This window comes from Salvelinus sp. IW2-2015, linkage group LG4q.2, assembly GCF_002910315.2.
Source record: "Salvelinus sp. IW2-2015 linkage group LG4q.2, ASM291031v2, whole genome shotgun sequence".
Lineage (NCBI taxonomy): Eukaryota > Metazoa > Chordata > Actinopteri > Salmoniformes > Salmonidae > Salvelinus > Salvelinus sp. IW2-2015.
Window position 1 is genome coordinate 10,236,458 of NC_036843.1, and position 19,319 is coordinate 10,255,776.

A 19,319-nucleotide genomic window follows, 5' to 3' on the forward strand; every position below is an offset into this window, starting at 1 on the left:
GGCATGAAAGGGATAACGAATCCAGATGTTTGTGGTGTCCGTTTTGGGAAAGTACCTAGGTAATTGCGCACCCATAATATGCATATCCTAGCATCTGGGCCTGAGTAGCAGGCAGTTTACTCTGGGCACGCTTTTCATCCGGACGTAATGAAAAAATAGCTGGGTGCGCAATTACGCAGGTACTTTCCCAAAACGGACGACACAAACATCTGGATTTGTTATCCCTTTCATGCCTTGCCTCCAGGTGCTTCACTATGTCACAACTGACATTGTCCGTAAGCTTGAGTTCATTTGCACACAAAAAAATCATACAATGATGGAAAGACCTGTGTGTTGTCCTTGTTAATGCAGACAGAAAAGAGCTCCAACTTCTTAATCATAGCCTCAATTTTGTCCCGCACATTTAATATAGTTGCGGAGAGTCCCTGTAATCCTAGATTCAGATCATTCAGGCGATAAAAAACATCACCCAGATAGGTCAGTCTTGTGAGAAACTCGTCATCATGCAAGCGGTCAGACAAGTAAAAATGATGGTCAGTAAAGAAAACTTTAAGCTTGTCTCTCAATTCCTCTGTATGTTGTAAAAGCGTTACATGGTCTCTGTCCATATCATTGCATAATACAGAAAATACACGAGAGTTCAGGGGCATTTCTTTAACAAAGCTAACCATTTTCACTGTAGTGTCAAAATCATATTTCCAGCTGTCAGGCATTCCCTTGGCAGCAAGAGCCTCTCGGTGGATGCTGCAGTGTACCCAAGTGGTGTCGGGAGCAACTGCTTGCACGCGCGTTACCACTCCACTATGTCTCCCTGTCATGGCTTTTGCGCCATCTGTACAGATACCAACACATCTTGACCACCAAAGTCCATTTGATGTCACTAAGCTGTCCAGTACTTTAAAAATATCCTCTCATGTTGTCCTGGTTTTTAGAAGAGGATGTCTTCCTTAATTGACCCCCCCCCATAAACATAACAGACATATACCAGGAGCTGTGCCAGGCCCGCCACATCTGTTGACTCATCCAGCTGTAATGCATATAATTCACTGGCTTGTATGCAAAGTAGTAATTGTTTCAAAACATCTCCTGCCATTTCACTGATGCGTCGTGAAACAGTGTTATTTGATGAAGACATTGTCTGTATATTCTTTGGGGGCCTTTTCCCCCAACATTGTCCCAGCCATATCCGCAGCAACAGGAAGAAGAATTAAGTCCTCCACAATAGTATGAGGCTTGCCTGTCCTAGCCACTCGGTAGCTCACCATATAAGACGCTTCTAGCCCCTTCTTATTAATGGTATCTGTTGCTTTTATACATATCTTACTACTCGAAAGGCGTCTTTATTCTCATTGAAAAAACTCCCGTGGCTTATTTAAAAAATTGTCATTTTGCGTTTCTAAATGCCTGCGCAAGAGTGAAGGTTTCCCTCGAGAGAGTAATGGTTAATGTAATTGGATGTTAATTATTTGACGCTACCTGTATTTGACATTATGCTGTTATTTCGCTGAATACTAGATGGTTCAATTTTATTTTTGCCAGTGAAACGAGGCTACTCAGGCGAGAAAAAAACCTCACCCAAATGTATAGCCCCGTTGGAAAATATAAATGTACTGTTTGAAAATGTGAAGAAAATTATCATATATATATTTTTTTTTATGTGAATCACATTTTTATTTGGCATACCCCTGATGGCAGTACCCCAGTTTGGGAACACCTGATGCACACTGATTGAAGTGGATTTAACAAGTGATATCAATAAGGGATCATAGCTTTCACCTGGTCAGACTATGTCATGGAAAGAGCAGGTGTTTCCCTTATGTTTTGTACACTCAGTGTGAACATGGGTGCCATGTTCTCAGAACATAATATATAAATTAATGGGAACATTTATGTGTCCGAAGAGAAATTCATTACACTTGTTCCTGAGTCAATCAAGGCCCTGATTGGTGAATAATTTATCCATTCATAGCTCTTTGTCTGTTGGCAAGGTGCTTTTAACTTAAATATTTGACATACATGAGTACATTTCTACAGTAATTATTATTCACCATGTCCTCAACTTGGATTTGAACTCACAACCTCTTGGTTCATGCTACTCTGATCTTCCTCCCACACCACCATGCCCGTGTCAGGTATCAGTTAATTTGACTATTCTCATCATTCATTTGATTTACTTACTTCAGCAATTGAAGGGCTTTCTGTATAGTTGTCTAATGTTAGTGGGGCATATTAACCTGTTTTAATGATACTCCTGAATCACTATGATCAATCAAATATTTTAGTGTACTTTTAACAGAGAATCCCTGTGGAATGCTTGACACCTTGTAAAACCATGCCCTGATGAATTGAGGCTGTTCTGAGGGCAAAAGGGGGTGCAACTCAATATTAGGATGGTGTTCCTAATGTTTTGTACACTCAGTGTATATTGCTAAGAATGTGAGTAGGGTGATTCCTCTAGCAGGTCTCTAACCCAGTCCACCAACACCAATGACGAACACCCTAACCACTGTGCCAATAAGGGATATCTCTAGGGCATGTGCTTATTGGCCCAGGAGTTAGGCCCTGTCCAGCAGAAACCCTAATCCTCCTCCATCAGCACTTATGTTGATCTGAAACAACTTGATAGGTGTAAGCAATAGGGTGCATGCACTTTGAAGTAAATCTCAGCTCTGTTAAAAGTACACTCAAAATGTATTTTTATTGACCATTGTGAATCAGAAGTATCAGGTTAACATGCCCCACCAACTATACAGAAAGCCCTTACATTTTTTTAAATATATAAGTAAATTATTAAATCAATGATGAGAGAATAGTAAAATTATGCCAAATATGTACATTGAAAACACTATGTTAAAAGCACTTTGTGTGCTAACCTTGCCAACAGACAAAAAGGGCTGTGAATGGATCAGTGGTTCACCAATCAGGGCCTTGATGGGCTTGGCAACAGTAACAAGGCGTAAAAAAAAAAATTGGGCGGGGGGGGTACACAGAAATGTTCTGGGAATGTTCCCATGAAACATTAATATCGACCATTAATATCATCTAAAACATTAATATCTTACATTCTGAGAACATGGCAACCATGTTCGGTGTGTGTTTGATGCATCTGAATATTCTCCTAACCCACAGAAAACTGGACACAGGAAGGTTCTTACAACTTTCTCATGAAATTCAAACATTTATGTTGTATATTTTGAGAACATTGTAACCACGTTCTAGATAAGTTCAGCTTGACATTAAGAAAATGTTTTCTTAACTTTAAACACCAAAACATGCTTAAAAGGCTCTCAGAAGATTTTTACTAACATAGATAGAATGTTCCACTAATGGAACACTGAACACTCAAACATTAGGGGAACATTATGGGTAAGACTACAGAAACATTCTCTCTCCCTAGAATTGTTAGCTGGGTTGGGAGAACGGAGAGAATCTACTTAGTCACTGTCAGTGTGTTCAAACACTACTTTCACTCCGAGAGCTGGGAGGAGAAAGCAGGATAGGGAAAACATCAAACTCCTAAACATGACAGAGCAGGAGAGGAAACCATTGATTTTTCCTCCATTTGGCCATGAATCTGCTGGAGAAGAGGTGGCTGTGGGTGCTCAGACAGCTGATGATGTGATTTGTAACACTGGACCACTGGTGAGCAGCAGAGAGAATTGCTCGACTCTCAACACATGGTAAAGTGGCTGCTGCGACTCTTTCACCATCCAGACAAGATTAACTAACAGTGGGGGACCTACAGTATCGATAAGCTCCACAACAATCCTACAGAGTTTTTCCTCTGTCACAGCAATCTAGGAGCCACTGTTCAATTAACAGTGACTAGAGCGATGGGCAGACTGGGGGGTTTACAAATAGTTAGTGCTTCCTGTTGTGACAAACATGTCAGAGATCAATAATAAGGACAGAAATATGTCCAAATATGTTTTTCAGAACCAAGTGAGTCATTTTGCTTCAGGTGAAAATGAATTCCCAGAGACATCATCCCAGATCCCAAACATTAAAATGCATGTATTGAACACACTCAGTTACAGCCTTTGGGATAAATATATTTGAAAGGCATGGACATTGAGTATTGAAGACACACAGTGATAAAAATACACATGGGTATATGATTAATGATTCATAATGTACTAATTTGTTTAACTTTCCTAATGTTAATTTAACATTAAATGAGTCATGGTATGGAAAGTTGGGCATAAATACTGTATACAATATTAGGTTTATCTATCAACTACATAAATACTGTAATGTATTTCTGACATCAACAGAACGACAAACACACAGTGCAGGCTTTCTAAGGACAGAATAAAAATAATCCTCCTTAGATCATTTGCAAAGCAATTACGAAAATATAAACATAACAGCTTACAAGATAAGATGCTATTAGTGCTATTTGTCATATGGGATAGCTGCCTACGACAATAGTTTAAAATCCTTGTAATAAAACTACAAATATAATCAAGACAGTTTCGTCATTCTGTCTATCACGGTATATCTAGCACTTAGCATAGAAGTCATGAAGATGCCATAATAAATGCATATCTATATACCAGGATCTATATCTATTGATGGACCTTTCGTCTTTTAAAGCATACAATATGTGTGCAATGTAATGAACATTATGTTTATGTTTAAGGTTTCATAGAGTATATCAACATTCTGACAATCCATGCAAAAAATATCAGTCTATTCAAGCAGCCAAGAAATACAGGACGGATAATGTACAATAGTATTGACCCTTGATAGTGCAGTACCATCATCACAAAGTCAGGAGATCCTGTGAACAGAGTGCTTGGAACTTATGGATAAGAGCGCCCAGACATACAGAAACAAAATATACAGTTGTTTTCTTTAACAGATTACCTCTGAATAGAACACTTCCTATTGACTGACTGGATCACTGATGTCATTGACATAGGTTATTTCACCAGAGCCAACCATTGTGACCCACAACATCTACATTTGTCAGCAGGGACTGAACTGCGGTAGCCAGATACCACAGATGTGTTAGCAATCAACACATGCTGTATCTGTGTTTCTGCCATCAACCATCTACAAATACAATTCATAACTAAAAAAATCTTTAAATAAAAAAGCGGCCCAAACAGCGAGTTCACAAATGACCTCTGACCTACAGGGATGAAGGAATGAGCCTTCCCTGCTTGTTCAGAGAGTAGGTTCATGCAGAGTTTATGACTACATTATCTCTCCTCATCCCCCCAACCCGTCCCATCCACTGTTCAGTGGACACGGCCTGGAAGCCTCCCACTGGAGGAGACGGACTGGGCATCACTCATTCACTCGCCTCCTAGGTGCCTTTGTCAGGTGATTGCTGCCGGAAAAAGGAAAACAGATCAATACATCTCCCGTGGGCCTGACAGGTAATCTTTACCCAGGATGAAATATGAGTGGTACCAGCCCGCTGGATTCCTTAACTGTAACAGGGCAATTGACTGGGTGCACGTAACGCTCTCTCTCCCCACTTCCTGTCTGCATGGCCATTGGAAAATCATTTTGGAGAGGGGCTGGCTGAGACATCACATCATGGTGAACACGAATTACTATGGAGGAAGCCAGGTAAGGCATTCCCCCTGCAATTGACGAAACTTGATCTGAACATTCCTTTCTATCTGTCAATTCCTTTGGCACCAAAACACAGAGTGACGGATAAGGCATTAGGGAAAGGGAGCTCTCCAGGAAAGACCAAGCACTTGTTAAAACAGAGCTGATCTAGCAAAAGCTCTGACTCACAATATCCTTTAACATTAGCATATTGTTGTATGACATGTAATATTGTTATCCAACAGTGCTGTGGTTCCTTGAGAAGCTGAGTAGCCTCTCTTGTGTCCAGATACCCACTGGTGTGTTCTCTTCAGGATGGAGCTGGCGGTCTGAGGATGGAGGTTACTTCTGTCTGTCTGCAGACTGACAGATTCCTGTAGCAGGATGTCTTGGGAGAGGCATCCATTTAGATGAGTATACACACACAGCATTTATAAAACGTCAGCTAGTGCCGACATGATCACACAAAGCCTTCTCAAAAGGATCACTGCAGATCTATATATCTCACACTAAAACTGTGACTATTCCACAGAAGTGTTATCTGCACCTAATATTTATTAAATATTGTTTCTAAAGCGTTGAAAAATAGCTATGTATTTACTGTGCACAATGACCAATGAAAATGATCCAAGATTATAATCATACTGCATTAGTGACATAGTTATCTAGCCGAATATAGTTAATAAAGAGCGGGTCCTCTGTGATGAAACACCCCTCGGTTTCCTAAATCATACCACTGATAAATCAATGTATCACTTGATTCCTTTGCATAAAAATAAATTGTTCCACATAACTAACTACCTTGTCTCATCTCTGAAAAGCGTGCACAATGTTGGTTAGAGTGAGTGTGACTGGGCTCATGTGACTGGGCCGTGTGATATAAAACCACTGAGGGAGCGGAGTGTCAGTAGGGAAAGCTGTCCTTTCATTCTCTTACAGTTATTCATTATCACTGATCTCACTGGCATCCAGGAGTAAACCCTCTGCTCTCTAATGCAGGGACTCCTGAGCCCTGTACTGGATGGTGAGTGTATGCTATCATGATGCTACCACACTGATCTCTCTGTGCCCCTGGCACTGCCCATTTATCTGCTGCGGGCGGGCGGCCAGGGAATGCCAGGTAATGTCAGGGCAGACAGTCACAGCCCAGCCTCACAGCTAGCTAGAGACACCAGGGTTCCTCTTTGTGTCACTTAAAACACGGTGGAGATTACTGTTATTTACCCTCCTTTCCTGCTCCCCCATCCCTCTCCACCTGACTTTCAACACTCTCAACATTAGCCCAGTCAGTCACAAAACAACCGCTTTCCACAAAAAAAAATGGGTTTTGAAAACGGATTGTGCGACTTGCCTTGAACTTGAATGTGTTATGAAATTTGAATAAGGAAGGTGAGCTGAAGAGAACAAAGAGGCCCCTCCGAGGAGCGCAGCCACAGCCCCTCTCTGTTGTGCTAATGAGAGACGTTGTAGCCAGTGTAGCTTTTCAAATCCATGCTAATAGGAGACCTGTTCTTTGTGCCGCTCTCTCTCGGTGGTCACCTCTCTGAACCTTGTACCAGCATGAGGTAGCAGAACATTCTGATGCTCTCCTATCTGTCAGCTGCTACATACGCTGCAGAGCAGACCTGTTGGTCCCACTTCTCCCAGGCTTTCAGCAGAGCAGACCCCCAACCACTCAACCCTCCCTGACCATCATTTCAGTGTCCCTGCTGACAAATGCCAGGCAACTCAAAGAAGACATAATTGTTGGGCCTGAGTAATGGCCAGGTGGCCTGCAGACTGTGTATTGTAGAGACAGGAGGAGGTGCCTGGCTGATGCTGCAGTCTGGAGTAGCAAGACGAGGAGGCTCTTCAAGGAAATGGCTGGCTACGGAGTGATTAACTGGGCTTGATTGCATTAACATTATTCATCCTTTAAATGCTAGATGGAAAGACTTGATCCAGCAGCACAATGCTGATTCAGAGAGCAATGGCGTGCTCTCCCTCTCTCTCGCTCTCTCCCCCTCCCTCCCTCCCCCTCAGTCCTGCTCCTTCTCCCTCTGGGGGCTAGGTCTGAATAAAGTCCCAGGCTTGATGAAGTCCTGCTTGTCAGACGTGGAGGGCCCAGGGCCTGCAGACTCCATACTCAGAGAGGTGGAGGAGGTGGAGGTGTCCTCTCCCAGGTCATCTTTATGGAAGGGGATGCATGCTGTAGAGTAGAAGGACACACAAATAAATGTTAACTTGTCTTGATTTTAGAACTCAAAGACGGCTCTTCATTTTATCTACATTAATGCATTATCACTATAAATCTACAGTTATCATATGGCCTAATAGTTAATTATGTATTGTTCAAGCGATCTCAATCCTATTTGGCCTCATATGCCTAGTGGCCACGGTTGTTAGAAGGGCAATCTGATTCTCCTATGACTAAAACTCTCCCTTTGAACATGATCTACTTCAGTGAGACATTGTGTGGCTGTTATGTAGTACCATTTTACTGAAAATCTTGACTCAAAACAACTTCATTCTCACCATCTTCATCCTCCTCACTTTTTTAGCCATTCTGTCTCAATAGGCTCAAAGAGTTGGAGGGAGGGGAAATACCTGAAACACTTCTCGAGCCAATTTACACTGAAGTAAAAAGAACTCTAAAACAATTGCACTTTCTAATATCTGCTCTCCTTTCCTACTTTTCGTTAATAAATCAATCTGTGTTGGTCTCTCCAGTCACACAGACTTTTTGTGAGGCAGAGTAGGAGCAGAGGACACAGGAACTAGAAGTGACATTGTGGCTCTGGGTTGTCTCAAAGGATTAGGCATTACAGCATTCACTGGCATGTGCTTTTGCTCTTTCCCATTATATCTGCTTGTGCCTCTTTCCAGATGACTTCTTCCCCAAACTCATCCGGCGGGCTAGATAATTGATTAATATTTCTGGAGGGAATGATGACTAACTGTTGCTGTGGTTGAGCCCAAACACTTGGACATCTCAGGTTAAACACGGTCAAAGTTATGAATACAAATTCCGTTTTTTTTTCTTATTTGATAATGCCTTGGGAACAGATGACAGTGTATCCACTGAAAGATTGATCATGCGGAATACAATAGTATTTAATTGTAACTTTTATCAGTAGTGATATTTCATCAATATTTTTTCCCCAGTATTGTTTGTTTCATTAATAAAAACAAATCAGTGACCCCCATGAATAAATGTCTCAGTCCCCCTGAAATATACACTGTGAAATATGTTACCTAGATAACAACATCTAATATGACACATTCAACTGAGATACTGTGGTGGTCAATAAAAATGATACAAAGCAAAGATTTTGAGTCAATGTGAGAATTACATGCATTTGTTTTGTGCAATAATGGGTGGAGTGAATGGAACCATCTTGGCATCTTAACAACCTCTCATGTGAGGCTGTTCAAAAACAATCATTACAGCACTTCCTGGAGCCATTCCCTCCCCTCCCCTCCCCTGTTTATTAATCAGCTAATTACACATTGACAGTAATGGGTCTGCTGATTCCCACAGTTAAATGAACAGCACTGAATGGTCCTTTAATCATTAGCCTTTGTGCGTTTCTCCCATACACTCCAGGCTCCATCCATTTCACTGGACCACAGGAGGACATTCAAATCAAATCCCTCAGAAGAGGGCTGGAACACTTAAACACTACTAGCACCAGACTGTTCAAACCAGCTACTCTGTAATAGTGCAGTGTAGTCCTGTAATGCAGAACTGAACATAGTAGAACCAGTAAAGGATGGCAGCTCAATGAAGAAAACAATCATCCATATGATCACATTTTGTTTTCTGTGATACATGTGAAGCAACAGGAAAAAGTCCCCCACCAAAACACCTGTAACCAAACTGTGAGGACTCATGCATATTCACCCCCACACAGCAGCCAGCGACTCTACCCTGAAACATTGGTAGAGCGGTGCTAGTGGCAGGGGCAGGTGGGTTTTTGAAGGACACGACAGGGTAACTGAGGGGAGCAGAGTGGAGCGGTAGAGGGCGAAATAGTGCGCTGGGCTGCATTTCTGTCAGCAGAAGTGATGGCTGAGTGGTGGCGTTATTTGTCTTGTGCTGCCATACGGCCGTCGCACCAACCTGGGCATTAATGAGAGGGGGCCGGACCGGCGGGCAGGAACATGCAGGGTCTCAGACGCAGGTGATCTGTCACACAACAGCCCTGCTCCGGCTCCACCAAGGAGACACACAGAGATGGAGAGGCAGGGAGGTGGGCGCCACACAGGGAGGTTGGGGGGTGAACCCACCATGGGCATCCACTTGGGTCCCATGATAGAATGTAAAGTTGCTAAGTTACATGCCAAGCAGCTGCCAAGGTTGAAGGAGGGTGATATACACAAATGTTGGTTGCCGGCAAATTATGTAATAAATGGTTTGAGTAAACCAATCATTTACACAGATGTAAAATGGATAGAAAACAATACAACTTCAAATCAAACTGCGACGTACACAGTCAGGATACATGTACTAGCTGTATGCACTGTATGAGTGTGTGAGTTAGTGCTTATTATCAGCCCTCGTCCCTCATTTCAAATGAAGGGCACTGTGCAATACAGTGGGGGAGGGGGAAATTTGAATAATTAATTAGTCGGCATGTGAAACAAGCAGAGGGTATTAAAATCCATCAGGACCTTTATACTTACTGATTTATCCCTGCCAATGCATACAATGAATTCTCTTTTACTCTGAATGTAGATTAACCAAATGAAACTTGCCCAACATAGGTATATTTCTTGGAATAGTGTACATTGAAACCTTTTCTTAATTTTCTTTTTCAAAATGTATGTAGTAAAACGTCAATAAATCTCCCCCGCAATGATCCGCTTTCTTAAATCTAGAATTGAGGTTGAGATCTGAACACAGTATGCAGCTTAAAGGGCCAGTGTCTACATAATGTGAAAATGACACTTTTTTACGTTCTGTAGAACGGATCCTAAGCAAACTACTCCCTGTGATGTCTTTGGTCACACATTGAAACCAGGTATTTGCATTTTCCGTTCAGTTTTTGTTGGAAAGATGTGGTCTTCTTCTATTGTTGGATTGATGGTAGTGAGAAGTGTACTGAATGGCCAATTTGAGCCTGACAAGTGGAGTGGTCGTCCTATACAAACAGATACCTGGGTTGACAAGTTCTTTCACAGCCAGCTTCAACACTTGAGCTGGTAAGTGCTAAGCGTGTAAAGATGGAGGACACAGCAACAGCTGGGTACCATCTCAGCAATACCCTTAGGAACCCTGGGAGACACCTCCAGCTACAGGCCATGTTCACTACTTATTACAGAGTTTAAAATCAACCACAATACAAGAAACTCACTTCCCAAACTCTTCTACACTGGGGGGAAAAAGACCGACAAACTACACATGTATGTCTAAAGGAATTCTTGCAAATTCAAGGAAAAAAACGCATTTGAATGATAAACTATGAAAGAAAATAAATGTGTATGAAGAATAGTTCATTCCAGCTATAATGAGAATATCTATTACTATTTCTACAAATAAACTGCTAAATCATTTAGGAGCCGATGTGTATCTCCTGGCTTCTGTGGTATGACCAAGTAGAGGCATGGAATACTGTAGCAGGGCGCCAAAGTAAAGATTTATACAGAGCAGTAGGAGCCGCAGAAACTGCCATTGGATGACCATTCCCTGCATGATAAATCACTCTGGTAAGGGGGCATCAGACTCCAGAACCAGGAAAAACAACTTGGTACAGGGACATGGGGAGAGGAGGAAAATACTGTAAACTTAAGCATTAAACTTCAAAAAGGTTGTGAAAATATGTTAATAACTTTCATTAGGCCTATTAAGAGTTTTAAAAAATCTGCCTCTTAATAATAGTTATTATTTATTGAGAACGAGCAATCCGTTTTTCATTCCGGATCGAGTTGCCTGTTTGCACCTAGTTTACTTCTTTATATTGAGTGGGAAATGTATCCTTTGATGATTTTATTTGGCTTTTATGTTTACAATATTTTCTTCTGTTGAACATAAACCCCATGTTTCAGCTCCAGCAGCTGGTTGTGATGTTAACTGAATATCTCTCCTGGGGGGGATGTTGAGGGATCCCCATGCCTGCCTCTACATGGTGAATAACATGGAGAATATGAGGGGTCTTTAAAGGCCAGGGGTGAATCTTTTTGAATCTTTTTTTAGTTTTATGGGAAGTGGCTGAGCGCTGGAGAGGTGAAGGACGGAGTCGTTGGCCGTTCCATCACTCAGTGCAATAAATGGATGCAATCTGTATCCCAGTAAAGCATTGGCTGGTTTTAAATTCCACCTCTTTTATCCAAATGAATGATGGACCCCGGTACAGTGCACTGTGCGGCAATATCAATATACATCAAAGGCCAGCGCCCCTCACTAAATCAGGAAACCACCGGCATTTGTTATTTAAATGACAAACAGCGGCTGCATGAGCGGAGCAGGAAGAGGGGACTTTGGAGAAGAGGTGGACAAACCAATTCAAATTTCAATCCGGTAAAGACGCCAGGCCCGGAGCCATCAGTCTAATGAAAAAAGGCAGCTCTACGAGCCCAAACGGACAAGGGGGCTGCTGCAGGGTGCCACCTCCAATACGGTCTGCTTCCCATCACGCTTCCCTCAGACTCAGTCAGACCACTTCCACATGGGAGGACAGACAGGAGGCCCACAGCCCTGTTCTACCAACAAAACAGCACACACTAGTCAAGACTGAACTCTTCCCTCAGCTAATAAACAGTAAATATGTTGCTGTCTCACAAATACTGGAGACAATATTTGTAAGAAACTCAAGAATTCACATGTATCCTATATTCCTATATTAATGGATGTGATTCACATGCATCCTATATTGGTGGTTATAAAGGCTAATCTAAAGTAAAAGTTAAAAAATATATATATTAAACATTTATTTGAATATAAATGTGACAAGCATTGTACATTTTTGTTGGGTAGTAGCACAATATTTTGGTCTGTTGTTTTAAAAAGGAAATATACTCTGTTAACCTGAAAGTGGTCTCGGGGATTAGTTACTGTATTGTCAGCAGGATGTGTAATAAAGTAAGCGCCCCGATGAGAGGTTAGGTGAATGTTAAACAGGTCAAAGGTGCAGTAGTCATGGCGACAGGTACCTGATGTTGTGGTGACAGAGACAGCAGTGGTCTTCCTCCTCCTTTTGATGTCCCCTGTGCACAGCAGTCCCAGATGGACGTTAGTCTGCCTAGGTCAGAGACACAGAGCTGTAACATTAATCTCAGACAAAATCATTCAAACACCATCCTTTTCTAATTTCTATGGATCTGTATCCTGAAATGTGAGGAGAAAATAAAATAAAAATACTTTGTTTCAAATCATTATTCATTTATCTTTTCTGTTTGAGTCTAAAAGAAAAATACGAGTGTTGAACCTTTCTGCTATGGCTTTTCCATAGGCAGTTAGAAGTTTCTAGAACACTGCTGCAAGGGAATATCCAACCCTGGACCCAAAAGGAGTTAAAAATACTACAAACTGTTTTTCTTTACTGGAGGGAATCACCAGAATTTTGTTCCATTTTGTTCAGAGTTTTGTTGAAACGTGGACAAAAAATATCAGCGGAGGAAGAAGGAGTTGTAGGGGTTGTGCGTCTGTCGCTGCCGGGTCCAGTTAAACAAATTACCCCTGCTGTGGACCTCCTGTGTCATATGTCAGTAGCCTCCAAACGGGGAGGGCCCCCACAGCCCCCCACAGCCCCTCCTAGCCATGATTACTGGGATGTAAAGTTAAGGTCAAGGTCCCCGCCATGGCTGGGGGGGAGGGACTGACGTTACCAAGAGCAGGCGATGTGATGAGTTGACTCAGTGTGTGTGTGTCTGCGCTCATATGGTGCCAGTGCATGATTTCACCCACGAAATGGTGTATCATCTCACACATTTCACAACACTATATCCACTTTGACAACAGTGTTTATTGGTTGAAAGCACCTGTAAAGACGCATCTATAAAAAGAAGAAATCTCTGCAGTGCAAAACAACAAAGGAAGACCATAATACAGCAGACCCCTGTTAACCGTGGTGTTTCATCCTGAGCAGTCAGCTACATAAACCTCCCTGGTCAAACATGTGCTGAGATAGGATAGGGTCCTGTCATGGCAGCCTTTTAACAGCCTGCATGTTCCATCCATGACCTCAACACCCATTAATCACATGACGGCACTGCAGGAGAGGGTGCAGAAAGCTGTGTGTGGAACGCTTTGAGCCAAGTCTATGTTGTATAATCAATAGGTATAAAAATAAATGTCTTGACTGTTATTCTCTCCCTGCTGCCCCACTAATAAAATCCCAGTAATGCATATTTCATTTACTTTTATACTTATTGATTACCTGTACTCCAGTTAGTAAATCACGCGCCTATCGATCCCTCAATCGTACCTCTGTCGGACAGCACATAACCAGCCATTTGTGCCCCTGATAAAGAGCTCAGACATTGAACTCCCCACAGTAAATCTTTGCAAACTAACTTTTTAATTCCAAAATCGATCCGTGCTTAAACGTCGCATTATTTCACGAGGCACGCCCGCGGTATTAAAAGTAATACCCTGATGCATTTGGTCTTTATGCATGGTAGTCCATCCTTCCATCGCTCCCCTCATTACACAGAGTCCTGATCGGGCAGGTGCTCTGGGGCCCAGGCTGCAGCCTGGCGGGAGAGAGGCTGTCTGGCCTCTCCCCTCCAAGGCCCAGACTACAGGCTGAGCAGGGAACACTCATGGGCCACAAGGAGCCCACAGAGACACTCAGTCACACGCTAATAAAACATTAGAATACCATTAGCTGGCTCATTAAGGAAGGCTAAACGGGACAACTCGTTTAAAAAATGGAACCAAAAGGCCTCTGGTAACAGGCTTGTTATGCATCGTTTGTAGCTGTTTGAGTAGCTCGCTGCAGGATAACACATTTACAATTTTACTCAAAGGTGTAATAAAAAGCTATTTTGGAAATTGGTTTGCAATAGAGTGGGTTTAAGATGTGATAAAGGGAAGCAGTTTGACAGATAAAACACACAATACATGTGAGTGATCTTCCTGCAAGATTTATATGGCAACATTACAAAATGAGCAGCTAAAAAGTCAGGTGAAAAGTTATGTTTCCTTGCACATGGGAACGTTTAACATTTCAATGTAATGTAACGGTAAACTAGAAGAGTCCCACAGAAAGAAGGGAAAGTCATTTAATTAGGGATCACCAACAAAAAATAGCAGAGCTGTATTGAGCCATGGAAAAATAACCCAATATCCAATAAAGAAGACGAACAAGAACTAAATTCTCGCAAAGACACATCAAGGACATTCAAGAAAATGTCTGAGCGATACATTTTACATGTCACATGGGTCATACAACAAAAAATACACTCTTAAAAGCAGCGTGGTCCCTTAGGTAAAGAATAAAACAAAAGTGACACAGGGTCAATTATAATTCAGGTGCCCACAACCAAAAGCAGATATATCAACTAAAAAGAACACCTCAAAAGAAGAGGAGCAGCGGTAACAAAATGGCCACCTATTTTCATTAGGGTACACAGTACTTCAGGTGTGAACAGGATCTCAAGATGAATAGAGGTATTCAAATGAATCAGAAAGGATTAAAGTCTCCTGGGAAGCCGATCAATAGCCCCATATCAATAATCAATAGGCCACTCACACCAATATACTTACTGCTGACACCGAGATCTCACAATTAAAATTAAAACTGGGAGAGGAGTGGCGTAAGAATATGATTTATCTTGCGCCGCAAATGTCATTTATAAATGAAAAAAGTCAATAGATATAACCGAAGTGCGGGCGGCTCAGGTGGGAGGCAGTTATGCATTTTAACATGGCCACAATCCCAAAACATTAGATCCAAATCCTACTGTTCACTGTGCCCATTCACACGGCCATACTAGGACAAATAACATGGAGTCCTATACAGCCTTTAGCCCTTCCTATCAAATCCCTGATGGTTGCCTCAACTCTACCAAAACAGGAGATGACAGGTTTTATTAACACAGTATTATTTCAACCTCTGCAAGATACAAGATTAATGTTTATACTTTCCTTACAGACCAAAACACTTTTCTTTCAAGGGTATATATACATGAGAGCTCAGTGATAAGAACTGATCATTTGAATAAGTTCCTCAAAATAAATGAAAATATAGTGAAGCCAATTATGCGAAGTGTAAACTTTGCGATGAGCAAGGTGTTATTTAATACATTTTCTGAATCTGAGTATCGATGCTCTGTGTTAGAGACACAGCACTATTATCCCCACCCTGTCAGTACCATGCTGATGCCATATATAAGAATATTGATGAAATGTTAGCACACACACCAGTAAGCGTGTGTCATGTACAGTGCCTTCAGAAAGTATTTACACCCCTTTACTTTTTCCACATTTTGTTGTTTTACAACCTGAATTTAAAATTGATTACATTTAGATTTTGTGTCAATGATCTACACACAATGCCCCATAATGTCAAAGTGGAATGTTGTTTGACGATATTTAAAAAAAATTATTTAAAACATTTTAAAGCTTAAATGTTTTCAGTCAATAAGCATTCTTATGGCACGCCTAAATAAGTTCAGGAGTAAAAATATGCTTAACAAATCACATAATAAGATGCATGGACTCATTCTGAGTTCAATAATAGTGGTTACCATGATTTTTGAATAACTACCTCATCTCTGTACCCCACACATTGTCTGAACCGTCTCTGCTTCTCCTTCCAATAGGACACTTCCCCTTTAATTCCCAATTAAATAGCCAAAAGGGGGTTATGATGGTGGTGTGAATGAGGGTGTGTTCAACCCTCAGTTCCGAAGCTTCTTTACTCTGTTTGTTTTGTTGTATTTAAAAGTGTGCTTTGTCTCAAGTTTAACCAGGATCGGATCCACTCATTTCTTCCTTTGGACTACACATCTCATTTGGTCTCCGCAGTTTTGTCGTGGCCTTTCTCCGCTGGAGATCTGTTGGCGGATTGTCTGACAACTTTTTTTGCAAACGGTATTTCACTTGTTTGAGTGTGATTTATACCGTCAGTTGTAGTTGAAGACTACTGAGATTTGATACTGTTTATGGTTGTTTGATATTTTGTATGATTGAGACTGGGTTTACGCTACACTTTTATGAACGGACAAACATTGCGTGACTAAAGTCACTTGAGTTCACTGAACTCCTTTACCGGGCTGGACTCTTTTAGGCCAGAGGTATGGGACTTTTCTTGAGGAACCAGAGCTCATTGTTTGTTATATTGTTATGTGTGTGATCATTTATGTTGGTAATACAACCCACGCAAAATAAGTAGTTTTTTTGTTATTTCCAATGTTTTAAGGGTTTATGAAAAGTGTATGTCCATACTGACTTTTACATAAGTCTTCGTATTGGTGTAGACTTGACGGACCAGACAGGACTCATTCCCTCCCAAACAAAAAGGAGAAATCAATATTTTCTCTGGTAGGCACAACCTATCTGGCACCCCTACAAACAATAACTGCAAGTCAAAACCGTTACAACATACAGCTAATTGTAAGGTCCCTCAATTGAGAATGAATTTCAAGCAAAGATTCAACCAAAAGGATGAGGAATGTTTTCAATGCCTTGGAAAGAAGGGCACCGATTTGGGAAAAAAGCAGACATTGAAATATCCCTTTGAGCATGATGAAGGTATTAATTAGGCTTTGGATGGTGTATCAATACACCCAGTCACTACAAAGATACAGGTGTCCTTCCTAACTCAGTTGTCAGAGAGAAAGGAAACCACTCAGGGATTTCACCATGAGGCCAATGGTGATGTTAAAACAGTTGCAGAGTTTAATGGTTGTGATATGAGAACTGAGGATGAATAAACAACATTGTAGTTACTCCATAATATTAAAAAATTGTCTGAGAAACTTTTTTTTCCTGAATACAAAGCTTTATGTTTGGGGCAAATCCAACACAATACATCACTGGGTACCACTCTTCATATTTTCAAGCATGGTCGTGCAGCATCATGTTATGGGTATGCTGCTCATCGGCAATGACTAGGGAGAATATTTAATTTTCTAATAAAATGAAACAGAATACAAAAAAATCCTAGAGGAAAATCTGGTTCGGTCTTCTTTCCAACAGACAGTGGGCGACAAATTCATCTTTCAGCAGGACAATGACCTAAAACACAAGGCCAAATATACACTGGAGTTGCTTGCCAAGACGACAGTGAATGTTCCTGAGTGGCCCAGTCAAGTTACCTTTTTGACTTAAAAATCGGCTTGAACACATATGGCAAGACTTGAAAATAGCTTTCTAGCAATGAGCAACAACGAGCCACCCCAAAGTAGTGGTAGGAAACATCACCTCCACTTTGCTGATCCTCAACACAGGGGCCCCACAAGGGTGCGTGTTCAGCCCACTCCTGTACTCCTGTTCACCCATGACTGTGTGGCCACAAACGCCTCCAACTCAATCATCAAGTTTGCAGACGACAACAGTAGTAGGCCTGATTGGCAACAATGACGAGACAGCCTACAGGGAGGAGGTGAGGGCCCTGGCAGAGAGGGGCCAGGGAAATAACCGATCCTCTCAACGTCAACAAAACGAAGGAGCTGATCGTGGACTTCGGGAAACAGCAGAGGGAGCACGCCCCTATCCACATAGATGGGACTGCAGTGGAGAAGGTGGAAAGCTTCAAGTTCCTCAGCATACACATCACTGACAATCTGAAATGGTCCACCCACACAGTGTGGTGAAGGTGCAACAGTGCCTCTGTAACCTCAGGAGGCTGAAGAAATTTGGTTTGGCCCCTAAGACCCTCTGAAACTTTTACAGATGCACAATTGAGAACATCCTGTGAGGCTGTATCACCGACTGGTAAGGCAACTGCACCGCCCGCCACTGCAGGAGTCTCCAGAGGGTGGTGTGGTCCGCCCAACTCATTACTGGGGGCACACTGCCTGCCCTCCAGGACACCTACAGCACCCGATGTCTCAGGAAGGCCAAACAGATCATCAAGGACATCCTTGACATGGTCCTTGCTGTTGTTCTGGGATTGATTTGCACTTTTCGCACCAAAGTACGTTCATCTCCAGGAAACAGAACGCGTCTCCTTCCTGAGCAGTATGACGGCTGCCTGGTCCCATGGTGTTTATACTTGCGTACTATTGTTTGTACAGATGAACGTGGTACCTTCAGGCGTTTGGAAATTGTTCCCAAGGATGAACCAGACTTGTGGAGGTCTACAATTTTCTTTCTGAGGTCTTGGCTGATTTCTTTTGATTTCCCATGATGTCAAGCAAAGAAGCACTGAGTTTGAAGGTCGGCCTTGAAATGCATCCACAGGTACACCTCCAATTGACTGATGATGTCAATTAGCCTATCAGAAGCTTCTAAAGCCATGATGACATTTTCTGAAATTTTATAAGCTGTTTAAAGGCACAGTCAACTTAGTGTATGTAAACTTCTGACCCACTGGAATTGTGATACAGTGAAATAATCTGTCTGTAAACAATTGTTGGAAAAATGACTTGTCATGCACAAAGTAGATGTCCTAACCGACTTGTCAAAACTATAGTTTGTTAACAAGAAATTTGTGGAGGGGTTGAAAAACGAGTATTAATGACTCCAACCTAAGTGTATGTAAACTTCCGACTTCAACTGTATGTATATACTGTATTTAGTCAGTGCCACCCGACATTGTTCATCCTAATATTTATATATTTCTTAATTCCATTCTTTTACTTTTAGATTTGTGTATTGTTGT

The 19,319-nt window shown here is 41.7% G+C and overlaps 1 protein-coding gene across 2 annotated transcripts in view; it reads right to left on the reverse strand.

The window, feature by feature from the left end:
• Nucleotides 1–3,989: 3,989 nt before the first annotated feature.
• Nucleotides 3,990–19,319, reverse strand: part of LOC111963267 (G patch domain-containing protein 2-like) — a 28,252-nt gene continuing 12,922 nt past the window's right edge. Inside the window, exons 7-8 of one of the 2 annotated variants that reach the window (XM_023986595.2) lie at nucleotides 12,700–12,788; nucleotides 3,990–7,756 (exon numbers count right to left, since the gene is read on the reverse strand). In XM_023986595.2, coding sequence (XP_023842363.1) covers nucleotides 7,587–7,756; nucleotides 12,700–12,788 — 259 coding nt within the window. In that variant the 3' untranslated portion in view covers nucleotides 3,990–7,586. The remainder of the gene's footprint in view (nucleotides 7,757–12,699; nucleotides 12,789–19,319) is intronic. The other variant, XM_023986597.2, reaches the window with a different exon arrangement.